The sequence below is a fragment of the Rhinolophus sinicus genome, chromosome 1 (assembly GCF_057876585.1).
Source record: "Rhinolophus sinicus isolate RSI-liver-muscle chromosome 1, RSI-T2T, whole genome shotgun sequence".
In the NCBI taxonomy this organism is placed as follows: Eukaryota; Metazoa; Chordata; class Mammalia; order Chiroptera; family Rhinolophidae; genus Rhinolophus; species Rhinolophus sinicus.
Genome location: NC_142501.1, coordinates 202,376,050 through 202,389,932, shown reverse-complemented (window position 1 = coordinate 202,389,932; position 13,883 = coordinate 202,376,050). Strand labels below are relative to the sequence as shown.

Below are 13,883 nucleotides of genomic sequence, written 5' to 3'. Positions count from 1 at the left end.
AGGAACCAAATAGACATTGATATCGTTCTTACTACTCAAATGGCAACAGCGGCTGATGTCTACAGTAAAGAAAAATTAGCAGGACTCTGTTTCAGGACCTGCCAGAACTGATTCTGTGCTATCGCTGTGAAATTTCAGTTGGAGATTTCAAATATGTTCATTTACTCATAGACATAGTACTAATTACACATGCTACCCCTCTAAGGAAATGTAACTGCTTAATTTCTTAATCGTGACTGTCTTATGTTCATTCCTTAACCAATATCACAGATAGACATGCATGCATACAGAGGGTTCATAAAGCAACGTGGATATAATCAAAGATACTATGTCTAAAGCCATACATATGTAATAAATATTTGATAAAACTGAATGCATAATAATACGTTCAAGTACAAAATTTATTTATCATCTTGTTTATAATATAGTATACTCTTTATGCTGTTCTACCAGGTAATTTTTTTTTGTATAAACATAACCACTAGAAGTTTTCTCTATTATCTATGATTAATGAATTTCACATCTAAAATTTCTAACTTCTTTTTTTTTTTAATTCTACAGCACTCTCAACAATAACAACATTACCAGACTTTCTGTGGCAAGTTTCAATCATATGCCTAAACTTAGGACTTTGTAAGTAGTCACAATATATATAAAGTTCAATTTAATCAATTAAGTGTTTCCTTTAAGTACTTCTTGTTGTGAGCAGTGAACAGGACCACTGTTCATTGGGAGGCAGTCCACTTTTTTTTAAAGTTCTAGATATGATCTTTTAGTAAATTAACTATTCTGAAAACTTGAAAGCTTTCTTTTAAATGATATGTGTTATGAGAAATTTGGGGGGGGGACATTTATTTTGAGCTACTGTGGAGGTCACATTTCATTAAGAAATGGACGATTCCTTGATTGGCTGTCAGAAATGATAAATGGTAAATCTTTATGATTTTATTACTGTACGTCAAGCAGACCTAATAAAGCTAAACTGGCTCTCCAACGTTCTTTGTAATGTACAATGACTGTATAACCCTCTAGTGCTTCTATAATTAAGGTTGTGTCAGCATTTCTATTTAAAAATATCTTTACAGGGGTTACAGATGGACATTGAAATATTTTAGGTCAATAAAAATACTTCTCTAATAAAATATTTGATACTATTTTTTTTTTCTTTTGGAGAAGAATTAATGCTTAAGGTCCAGGGTGGGGATATTTAGTTAAAGCATTTTTGAAGATAAATCTAATTTTAACTGGGTTTCAGAATCATCTGGACCTAAAAATTTATAGCATATACTGTATGTGAGAAATGGTGGGAAATATAACAAAAACAGTGGACTTCTTGAAAAAAGTACGTATTTTTTCAGTAGGATACATATATTTTGATTAGATTTTCAAAATATTTTTTATTTTACAATAGCTTACAACTGGAAACATTACGTATATGTTCTCTTTTTAATGAAAAATCAATTGAATTGCCAGCTCTTTCAGTGCTATTTTTTTCTCACTAAAATACAATAATCCATCATTCACATCTCCTTGGACTATGATTTACCAAAATAAAAAAATGCTAAAAGTATGGAGACATAACTAAATTTTGTTTTCTTGGGGCCATCAGATTGAGATCAATCTGACCACGTTAACAGCCCAGTTCACTCAAACTATACTTGATGAAATTGGTTTCTCATTAACTTTAGTTAATTAAAAAAAAAAACCAAAAATTTGATCAAGCTTTCATTCCTTGCAAAAATAAAGCCACTTAGACTGTAAAATCATCCATCGTCTGCATTTTTGATAGTGTTCCTTATTTTCTCGTACAAATCCACTACAGTTTGTCTTACTACGCAGGTGTTTAAATTTTTGTATTGTTTTCGTATTTCAAGTTTGTGCACATGTAACTGAATCGTTGTAATGCGCTTGGCTGAGATGGAAATGTTTAGAAAACAATTATGTGGAAAGTGATATGTGGATTCCAAAGGATGCCACTCTGATTCCGTGCAAACTGAGCCAGAGGTCTTCCCACTTTCCCAAATTGTAGCTGTTTTGTCCTGTGGCATGCTGTCTAGTTTTGATGCAAGACTGTCGGTTCCATAATGTAAAAGAGTCATCTAACTTTAAATCCCCTTGCTTTGGTTGTTTCATTATTCTATATTATCGCTGCTACTTTAAAATTCCATTTTTATGGTCTAATTATCTTTCTGGACTGAGTTCCATGTCTTAATATCCATTACTGTTATTGGGTTAGAATTGAGCACATCAGCTAAAAAGGGCTAAAATGGTATTACTATGTCACAGATGATTCTGGGAATGACGCTTTGATTTATAGCTTTGGATGTCCTTTTCTTTAGTTTGAGAAAACATAAAAGCCAGTTTGAAGTCATTTACCTAATTTAGTGGATACATTTGTCTGATATTTTATTAATGGAGAAGTGCTATTTGCCACTTGGAAAAGATCCACAATCGGGGGTGGCTCCCTGCCAACACACAGGGGGTTCACTTAATTCCTTCACTCCCAGCCATTTATATCTTTTAATTTCAGTCTCTACTCTTTGAGGGGAGGTCCCCAAGAGCCCAAAGCTGCTAATCCCTCTTTCTGATATTAAACAAAAAGAAGGAAATCTGAATACGGATGTCAAAGGAGTGTTTTATAGTGAATTATTACTGTGTCTTGTTGAGCAAAAAAGAAAAGTGACCTGCTAAAAAGACTTTGCAAGCAGTTTTCTGCAGATACTAGTAATGGCAGAACTAATAATTCAAACTGGGAGGGATAACTGTTAACGGGCCTCCTAGCCCTACCTTACACTTTGCCTCCACATTCCCCGACCCTGATTGGCTGTCAGTATGTCTAGACTGCAGAGCAATTTGCCATGGACTTATTTATTTCTCTTCACCCTTTTGAATGAACAAAGGCAAAAGGTTTTTATGTTCATGTTCAAGCTTCGGTATATTTGCTTCACTCAGAAGTAACAGAAGAGAAACTTCATTGTGTGGTTGTAAACTAGTTTAATTTTAGAGAAACATTTAGATTGGAAGTTGCTAAGCTTTATCTACTTATATTTTAAGAAATGAAGTTCTGTGGTATTACTAAAGAGTGTTCCAAGTTCTGCAATAACCATTACCTGTTTTTTGCTTGAAACTTCTTTCCTCTCATTTAGTCGACTCCATTCCAACAACCTGTACTGCGACTGCCACCTGGCCTGGCTATCTGATTGGCTGCGCCAAAGGCCGCGGGTGGGCCTCTACACTCAGTGTATGGGGCCATCCCATCTGAGGGGCCATAATGTCGCTGAGGTGCAAAAACGAGAATTTGTCTGCAGTGGTAAGGGAGAAAGAACCTTTATGTTGTCGAATTACTGAATGCTGTGTGTAAGAAAACTGAAAAATGCATGCTTTAAAGGTTTCAGTGTTGCTCGCTAACATGTGCAATTGTGCCCTAATCACTCTATGGAAATCCTCTGTTTTAGGGATGATAATAATACGTTCTAGACATTTGTTCATGGTTGGTAATTACTGATTACTCGTACCAACGGCATGATGAAAGACTTTTCAGTTTTCACTTCAGGGGAAATATAGGAAATCCCTAGATTTTAGTTCTATTTGTTATTCGTTATTTTCCCTTTAAGTAATCATTTATATTTACTTTTATGTTAACAATTGGAAATATGATTAGTTAATCCTGGATCTTGGGTGGGAAATTCAAAAAGTAACCTAACTATAGTTTCAGAGTTGCAAAATACTTTTCGTGTGTGTGTGTGTGTGTGTGTGTGTGTGTGTGTACATGTACACGCACACATACACACACACTAGTGGTTCAGTTCTACTTAAAAGAGATGAACTACAAGCTCTAGTAACAAAAATCTGAAAACAAAAATAAGATATGGGCTATGTAAAATATCAACAAGTGACACTTACTTAGTTATTTCTATGTGCTTAGGCACCAAGCTAAGTCTTTTACTTATTTTACTTCCCTTGTAACAACTGTCGAGAAGTGTAATATTATCGTTTTTAACCTTTTTTTTTAATTGTTTCACTTACAGTTGACATTTGATATTATTTTATATTAGTTACAGGTGTACAGCATGGTGGTTAGACATTCATACAATTTACATAGTGGTTAGACACTTATATAATTTATGAAGTGATCTCCCCAATTAGTCTATAACCCACCTGCACCATACATAGTTGTTACAATATTATTGACTAAATTCCCTGTGCTATACTTTACATCCCCACAACTGTTTTGTAACTATCAATTTGTACTTTTTAATCCCTTTCCCTTTTTTTATTTAACACCCCAAACCCCTGCCCATCTGGCAACCCTTAGATGTTCTCTGTATCTATGGGTCTGTTTCTGTTTTATTTGTTTATTTTGTTCTTTACATTCCACATACAAGTGAAATCATATTTTCTGTATATTATTATAGAAATTAAAATGCCAAGAAGAGGATGCTAAGTAACCTTGTCCAAGGTTATATAGTTGAGTCTAAGGAACTCAACCTAGGCAGTCTGATTCCCAATCAATAGATAGACAGACAGATGCATAGTTTCTAAAGTTATATTTAAATTCTATACAAATATTATTTTTAAATTATATATTAAGATATAATTTACCTTATAAATATAGGTCTGATTCTGCTTCAGAAGTGTCTGTTCAAAATAAAATAAGAGACATTTTAAAAATAATGCATCATAAGTAGTTAACGTTTCTTAAAAGAAGAGTGAAAAGATGTCCTACTATAGGATTCTAAGTTATTTTTTATCTTTTAATCTTTTTTATGTATTTTCCCACACTTTTTGTAACCCAAACAAAATTTTTTATAATGTTGTGGAATGTTCTCCATAGGTCTGATTCCTTCTTAAAACATTAAATAATGAAATGACTAACAATTTGTTACTAATCACTTTTTCCTTTCTTCACGTTTGCCTCCATGTTTTCTAGATGAGGAAGAAGGCAAGTTCACGTTTCTGTTTTAGACTGAGATTATTTTTGTAAAGTTTGAGAGCTGGTTGAGAGGGATTGGGTTAGGAACTAACCGGCAGCCTCTTCCTGGCGTATCACCACTGGGGCCCTTTCCCTGCAGATCAGACAAGGTCGTCCCTGCTACAGGGACCAAGTGTTTCCAGATGCCTGTTTGGTACAGCACTACTGATATTCCGTTGTTTGTCATTCGAACAGTAAAATCTCGTTTTGAAATAGTTTTGTTTCCAGATAATGAGTAGTGAAAATCTATACCTGCAGGTAATTAATTACTTGTGCTAAAATTTTAGGTCATGCAAAGGCAAAAAAAAGAAACATATCGATTAACAATTACAGAATGACATGTTATCAATTATTATAATAACTTCAAAGAAAATGGTAATTTTGAACCTATCCAGACATTAAACTTAGTGTGATCTAACTTTTCCCTACATTCACTGGCACATGATTACTTACAATCAACAGTTATGTCTATCAAGAGGGAAATTTTACAGTTTTCCTTTTTCTTTTGGGGATAAAGTAAGTTAAGCTACATAAGTTCAATAAAGACTAAGCTCTATTTAAACTTATTAGAAGTGAAATATAGATTAGTGTGAAGTCGCTGCATTTGTTGGAACTCAGAATAGTTTGTATAGAATTGTACTTTCTAATCTGAATTTAGCCTTTCTCACAATTATTTCAAGCTTTTAAAATTATCACCTTTATAATAACTTTCAAAAATGTCATTTGATTCATCTGAATGTTGACCCCAAAATATAAATGCATGCTTCTTTAAATATATTTTAGAAATACAGTGCCATTTACCATTCAGTATTTAGAGAAATGTATTGCTGTTAATTGATGTGCTCTGTTATTTGGGATAAGCTTGCATGTTTCACAACACTGAATTTGAGGAGAAAAAATGTAATTGCTGTTTGTTTCTTTTTCAGGTCACCAGTCATTTATGGTTCCTTCCTGCAGTGTGCTGCACTGTCCAGCTGCTTGTACCTGTAGCAATAACATCGTAGACTGTCGTGGGAAAGGTCTCACTGAAATCCCCACAAATCTGCCTGAGACCATCACAGAAATGTATGTGCCCTGAAATTCCCTCTTATCCCTCTCTCTCCCCCAAACCATGACTTTCCTTCGGACATTCTGGGTTTATCAAAGGCAAATCAATTAGCTTAGACAAATGGCTCTTTCAGAGTGGTATTGACACTCTCTTTAATTAAGTATCTTGTTGAGGTGGCTAGGATTTGTGTGAGTGTTTTTTTTGTTTGTTTTTTTTTTTTTTGTGTGTGTGTGTGTGTGTGTTTAGCACAGGTAGAATTAAAAGGAATGCATTATAAAGATATTAATAAATAGTATACTTCCTTTCCCTTGAGAAGGAGTTAGTAGGCTATTTAGGAACAATAAGAATGGCTATACCTCGTCTGACCCTTTGGGTCTGTAGATCTGCCCCTGTCCATTTCTAGGCTGGAGTAGGGGAAATAAAAGAAGGACCCAGCTGGGGTAATAAATCATAGAAACAAGATAACTAGATGATAATCTGCCTCCTCAGGAGCTCACGTTTTAAAATGCAGTTTCACTATTTTATTTGAATTGTTGTATAGTCTACCACAAAGTACATAAAAGGATGATACTGTAAAGACAAAATATGTATAGAAGATATTTAAATTAGTGAGCATTTCAGCCTATTTGAGTCAATGTTAAATCCATCAAAAGTTATATTCTCTTTACAAAGGATTTCATACTTATTTTGCATGCAGCTGCCATGTGCATTTGTCCTTGCCAAACAAAAGTCATGTGGATAAAACAATGTCATGTAAGATGTGAAATGGACTGCTTTTACCATCTTGAGAAGTAAACTTAGGGAAAATCTTTACTTCAATATTCATTAACTAAGAAAGCACCTGTTAACCACACAGCGTATCATGTTATTGTTTTAGAAGCCAATTCTAAATTTTAACTAAATAAATAACTTTGGGCATTTTGGGTTCAAATAGTAAAATAGGACTTACTTCTTAAGATAAGTCTACATCATAGGGACAAAAAAATTAAGTTATTTAAAAAACTATTTTTCTTAAATTTATTAGGGTAACATTGGTTAATAACATTATATACGAGGTGTGATAAAAAAATACAGTGAATGTTTAAATAAAAAAAAATTATTACAGCAAAAGACACATTGCCATTAATCCCCCTCAAAAGATTTCCCCTCACTTTGAACACCCTTATACCATCATTCTTGCCAATTTCTGAAGCAGTTTTGGAAGTCCTCTATCATGAATGTCTTTTAGTTGTGCTGTCGTGGCTGCCTCGATGTCCTGAATCCATTCAAAACATTTGCCTTTCATGGTCATTTTGACTTTGGGGAAGAGCCGGAAGTCGCACAGTGCCAGATCTGGTGAATAAGGTGGATGAGGACACACCATGATTTTTTTATTTAACAGAAATTGCTGTGTACCAGAAGCGATCTGTGACACGGAGCCTTTCCATTATGATCAACAATTATGGTGAATGCTGCTGCTAAGTGCCATCCAACAGAAATGCAAGGATCTTCAATATAGGAAGAGGTGCATCGAACGTTAGTAACAGTGTGTGACAAGTTTCAACTGTTTTGGTGCAGTCAGTTGGGTGTGAGCTACACTTGACAGGAGATATGTTTTAAAGTGTGCCTTAAATCATACTCCATCATGACAACACTCCGTGTCACACATCGCTTCTGGTATACAGAAATTTCTGTCAAATAAAAACATTACGGTGTGTCCTCATCCACCTTCACCAGATCTGGGACTGTGCGACTTCTGGCTCTTCCCCAAAATCAAAATGATTCAGGACATCGAGGCAGCCATGACAGCACAACTAAAAGACATTCATGAAAGAGGACTTCCAGAACTGCTTCAGAAAGTGGCAAGAATGGTGGGATAAGTGTGTTGAAGGCAGGCAGTGGTGGGAAGAGTATTTTGAAGGGGATTAATGGCAATGTGTCTTTTACTGTAATATATATATATTTTTTACTTAAACATTCACCCTGTGGTTTGATCAGACCTCGTAAATTTCAGGTGTACAATTTCATAATTTCACAATTTCACAGTGTTGTGAAATGTACAATTTCACAACATCTGTATACTCTATTGTGTGCTCACCACCCAAAGTCTAGGCTGCTTCTTTTTTTATTCCCCAATTAACTGCTCTAACTTAGTTTATATGAGAATAACCTTAGTTCACAAGACCCACTGAGATTATTTTAAAGTATCTAAGTATCTAAAATGTACCTAGAGCTTTGCAGTGTAAGACAGGATTCTTTGTAGGGACCCTAGAACCTGGGGAGATTTGACACAGACATGGAATAACATGTGCACATAATAACATTATTCTCATCAAATGTTTAATTAATGGAACACTGCCTTGCCCATAGAAGACATTTGTATGTATCTTTTAGCTGAAACTTGAAAAAAGAATAATAATTGTTTTGGGAAGAGGAGGGTGACGTTCCACAAAAGAGAAACAGCAAGAACCAAGGGCAGAGGTGGCAGTGAGCATTATGTTTTAGAGACTATACATTTGAGCTTAATCGGAGTATTAGGTGCATGTTGAGGCCTCATGGAAAATAACGTCTGAAAAAAATGCATCTTCATGTAATTTGAAAGCTACAGATTATTGAAGGAGTTTCATCTTAGTCAGAAGATGTAATACACGATTAACCAGATAGTAGAAAGACGTTTTAAATTTTAGGATAGGGGAATAGTATAGTCATCTCTCCAGGCATGAGCATTTATTAAGTAAGCATGTACTCTATAAAGGCAGCATGAATTCTCCAGAGATTGTCCATCAAGTGACTAGCAAATTTGACGTGCAAATTAAAAGCTATGAAATGAGGTACAAAGTAGTAACACATTGCAAGAGAGAAACAAATAAAGTGGAAGGTATTTATTACAGAGGGTGTAAAATGGAGGGCAAGTTACAGAGGTTAATTAGAGTCAGAAAGCTTTAGTTAGAATTGCAAGTCTACCTACGGTTTACTATCTGAGACCATGGGCAAGTTACTTGTCTTCTATGAGACTGTCTCCTCATTTGAAACCTAGCATTGTTGTTTGTTTGAAATGGAATGATTAACACATGTAGAGCTTCATGTGCATAGCATATAGTAATCATTCAATAAATGATACCTCGATTGTTGAAGCCTTCATGTAGGAGGTAACACGTGCGCTAGGCCCTGAGGGATAGGTAGTGAGTAGGAATGCAGAGATAGGAAATGACTTTCACATTAATAGAATGTCATAAGCTTAGGCAATAAGAATGGAAATACAAGACATGAGCAAACAGGAACTCAGTTTGGTATTTGAAACCTGACAGAGTGCAGAAAATTGAAAAGGTAGTTTGGAGACAATCTTTCATAGTATAAGGATCTTCGACTTTATTTGGGATGCAGATGAATAGAGGAGTTTTAATCTGAATCTTCAAAAAGAATTCATCTGAAAGCCGTGTGTGGGTAGTGGACAGAAGGAGAGACTACCGGGCCTCTTAGGAAGATGCTGTGTTGATCGAGCGGGGATGTCAGAAGAGGTGCAGCTAGTAAGAAGCAGGAGGAGTGATGAGGTGAAAGCACATATGATAGCTAATAGAGAAGCAGAATTAATGGCATTTTAAATTTGATGAGATAAGGGAATAATGGAGAAAAATGAGCCAAAGAAGATGCTAGAGTTCCAAGTATGAGGGACGGGGAGATGGTGGTTATATCATTACATATAAGAAACTGAGGAGTGGGACCAAAACTGGGAAGGAAGATGGTGGTGAGCAAAATCTGTGAAATACTGAAGTACCGTGAGAGACTGGGAGGTAGTGAAATAATACAGACTACAGTAATTTGAAGCATGACAAGAACGTGAGGCAAAGGTTTTGGAGTAATTAATATTATGAAATACAGAGTTGATAGTTAAATTCATAAAATGGCCAATGACAGGGAAAGCAAGAGAAGAGAAACCTAAGGGGACTAAACAAAAGCAGCAGAGGGTCATCATAGGTGAGGGAGAAAGGGGCTTCTAGAAAAATGATCTTAAGAGTCAGATATTCCAGCTGAAAACAGGTTTTGGAATTTGACCAGCATCTTGTTCTTAGAGGAGTCAAGATGAAGTGATAGGTAAGTCAGCCACTTTTCAGAGTGTTAAGAAAGGGAGTACATGATGAATATTGGAGAGAGCAGATATGGAGCAGTTTGAAAAAGATTGTCTGAGAAAGGATTTTTTGAAAACAGGGCAGAGTTAGATTTATTTTAAGATGTGGAGAGCTGCATCATTAGACAGTCAGAGGGAAAGCAAGTCAGGGATTAGAAAGAGATGAGAGTGTGAGAGGTAGATGAGAAGTGTGCGGGAACAAGACCAGTCTGGACACATGATGGGATCCATCAAATCCTGATCCTAGGAAAGGAGAACAAAACGTTGTTGTGGGTTGACAGAAGGAGATGAGTGGGTTGTAGATGTAATCAACTGAAAGTAAAATGAGACATTTAAAATGGTCTATCTCATGCAATTTAATTTATTTTTTACAGTAGAGCTTTTCTTCTATTTTGTACGCTCGATAGATTTTGTATAATGGTGGAATTTAGTAACATAAAAGTTATAGTAAATAATATGCCCCATTGGATTTCCCTATATCGAGGAGGTGTTGTATCCAGTATAGCGACAATAAATTAAATGTATAAGTAAAGATGAAAACATATGTCAAGCTCAAGGTGAATTTTACTTCTCGGATTATTACATTATCAGCTTTATCAGTAGAGCATCTGGTAATACATCACACTGATCTCCAATTCCAACAAAATACCTCCATTACCACTTATTACAGCGTCACAACTTACTAACTTAGTAGCGTACATCTTTTATTACTCTCATTTTTATTAGAATAAAGCACATCAGTAAGATTTATGAAGTGTGGAAATAAAGCTATGCAGCATCTTAAATTTTTTTATAGATTCCAGATTTTTAAAACATCATAAACTGAAAATTATAAACTCCCTCCATATTTTTAAAATAATTTTTAATTTGTATTTTATGATACATTTTCAGTAGAATTTCCCTATTGGAAGTTATCAGACGTTTCACTCAATAATGTTGACTTGATTTCCCACTGTGTGTTATGTCTTTTTTCCTTGCAACTGTTTCATAATATAATTCTGCCTAAAAGAATATATGTGCTTTCTGTTGGAGTGAACAACTGCTTATCTATCTAGTTAGAAAGACTTGACTCTTCCTTTTCTCTTTCTCTTTGTGCTTGCATCTATAATTTACACATTTCTGGCATTAAACAATTATTTGTTAAAGATACAGAAGGGAAACATTCTTTTAAAGTCAGACTTGGAATAATTTGGAAAAGGAGGAATAGAAAGTGACTAATATTTATCTAATTCCTGCAGTATTGGGTGCTATACACATACTATATCATTTGATCTTCTCATTGACCTTTGATGGGTATATTTATACAATTTAAATAAAATAGGAAAACTAGTTTGGAGGCATATGTTAGGTAAAGGTTGGTAGTTTTCTCCAAGAGGCCTTGTTATCCTGAATATTTTTACTGTGGTCCAAGATATGTCCTCCCCTGTGTGGGTTAGGAATCTGATTTTGACTTTACCTAATTATTGTAATATATATATATATATATATAATATTTTTTATAGATGTATTTATTTGTTTACTATCTGTCTTTCCTACTAAAATAGAAGCTCTAATGCAGGCAGGAGCTGATTCTGTTCTAATCACCACTGAATACCTAGCAAGAAATCTAGCACCTGGCACATAGTAGGCACTTGTTAAATATAAGATAAATATTTATTGAATGAATGAATAATTTAAAAATTAAACATTTAGAGCAGATGTATCTCTGAAAGGATGGCGCTGTATTAAACAAGATTAAAAAATAAAACGTGAAGGAGCAGTTCATTCTCTTCCTATAGAAAAGAAAATGATGCCTTTAAAATATAAAATCAGTGAGAGAAAAGTTAATGAGTAGAGTGTTTCATAGACTGGGCCACAACATGGCTATAATACTGAAAATTCATTTGTTAAGTTTCCCTGTTCCCCATACTGATTTGGATTCCACACTCTACATATGTCTGAGAGTTCCTTTCTCTCTGTTCGAGGCTGACCAACCCAGTATGTAATGGGTCCCCTTCTTCTTTTGACATAATATTTAATTCAGTCTTCCTACAGATGTCTTAGACATCTTTCTCTAAGGTCCTATTTCCTCTGTTTAGGCATTTACCTAACAGGCTGACAGCTTCATTTTGCTATTTAAAAAATAAAAATAAAAAAGATGAGGCTCAAAACAGTTCAAAAATCTTGTTAAAAAAAGAGAAGTTCTTCAATTGTGAAGTGGCTAAATTGGCCTGAATCTTAAATTTATTTGACTCCAAAGCCTGTGTTCCTTCCTCAATTTAGCTACGTTCAAAGAAACGTAGACATGGCTTAGCTCATTGAGATCTTGTCGAAGGGATCATTGAAAAACTCAGAGAGGCCAACTGATAGAAAACAGGACACAGTAAACTTTAGGGAACTTACATATGAAGAGAACAGAGAAAGAGCATAGAGAAAGACAAGACATTAAGGAAGAGGGATCTTTGCAAAACTGAGAGCTGTTTCATATTACTTTACATCTAATACCTGCAGTGTGGATGCCATATACATATATCATTTGTCTTCTCATTGTCCTTTGATGGGTATATTTATACAGTTTAAATAAAATAGGAAAACTAGTGTGGAGGCATATGTTCGCTAAAGATTGGTTTACTCCGAGAGGACTTATTATCCTGAATATCTTCACTATAATGCAATCTTTCCTACTCTCTGTTAAATATTCTTATATCCCCTGAGATTTTGTCTGCACAGAATTTTTCACCGTTTAATTTGATATTTTGATTAATGCCAAAAGATCCATTTATTCTGCAAGCTTAACGAGGGCAGGACCATGCCTGTCTCACCCTTTCTGCCCCAGCACTTAGCATAATGTGGGTGAGAAGGACAGTCCTGGGGCACAACCATCAGAGAGTGCCCATGCCTCCATGTTTCACAGAAAAAAAAATTAATGACGAAGGAATATGGTCTAATGAAGACACAGGGGGAAAACAGAATGTGTAATGTAAAGTGAAATTAGGTTGAAAAGAAAGAAGCCCTTGCTCCCCTGGAAGCTTCTCACCACTGTGCTGCTTTGAACTCCACTGGTTGAAACTTTGTTTTCATACAGACAGGGTGCCTGAGGCAAGTCTGTCCATGATCTGGCCTCTGGCAACAGAATCATTAATAGCAAATCGATCCTCTATATATCAAATCCTTAGAATTCATTTCTTAAATCACGTTTTGAGGTATAAAATTTCACGTATGATGTGATGGATTGCTATAAAGTAGACATTTAGTTCTCTTCAATCCAGTTATAGATTTTCTGTGGCATATCACCTGTTCAAACCATTATACAGGAATTCCATAAATCATGGAGAATCGTTAGTAAGAACATAGGTTGTAACCATTTTGAATGTCTTGTTCACTCTTATGTGCTACTGCCTTTACTCTCAGTGGCCTTTTTTAAGGCTCAGAAGCTGGCTTGAGAGAAGACGGTCAGGGAAATTTTTAGATTATGGGAAGGGAAAGGATGGTAGCAATGTCTTCAGAACACTGAGTTGTGGTTTCAGTGTCTTCTAAGATGCATTGCAAATTCTCAGAAATAATTCTTTTTTCAGACGTGCTATTCAAGTAGGTAAAGGAAACTCACTTTGTTGCATAAACTCACTGGACGATTTTTACTCTGCTAGTAATAAAAAAGGCTCTTTCAAAGAGAATCTCAGTGATGGAGTTTGGGTATGAGGTGTGCAAGTACTTCTGTTCGTTTTGTTTCCTCTCGATCACTTGAATGCATAAGTATAAAGAAGTGAAAGTAAGACTAA

The 13,883-nt window shown here is 35.2% G+C and overlaps 1 protein-coding gene across 3 annotated transcripts in view; it reads left to right on the top strand.

Annotated features, from left to right (window-relative positions):
- The window catches only part of SLIT2 (slit guidance ligand 2), a 331,024-nt gene that overhangs the window by 212,691 nt on the left and 104,450 nt on the right, over positions 1-13,883 (top strand). For all 3 annotated transcript variants that reach the window (XM_074321782.2, XM_019743903.3, XM_019743900.3), the window contains 3 exons: positions 562-633; positions 3,147-3,310; positions 5,899-6,037. In XM_074321782.2, the coding sequence (XP_074177883.1) occupies positions 562-633; positions 3,147-3,310; positions 5,899-6,037 (375 nt within the window). The remainder of the gene's footprint in view (positions 1-561; positions 634-3,146; positions 3,311-5,898; positions 6,038-13,883) is intronic.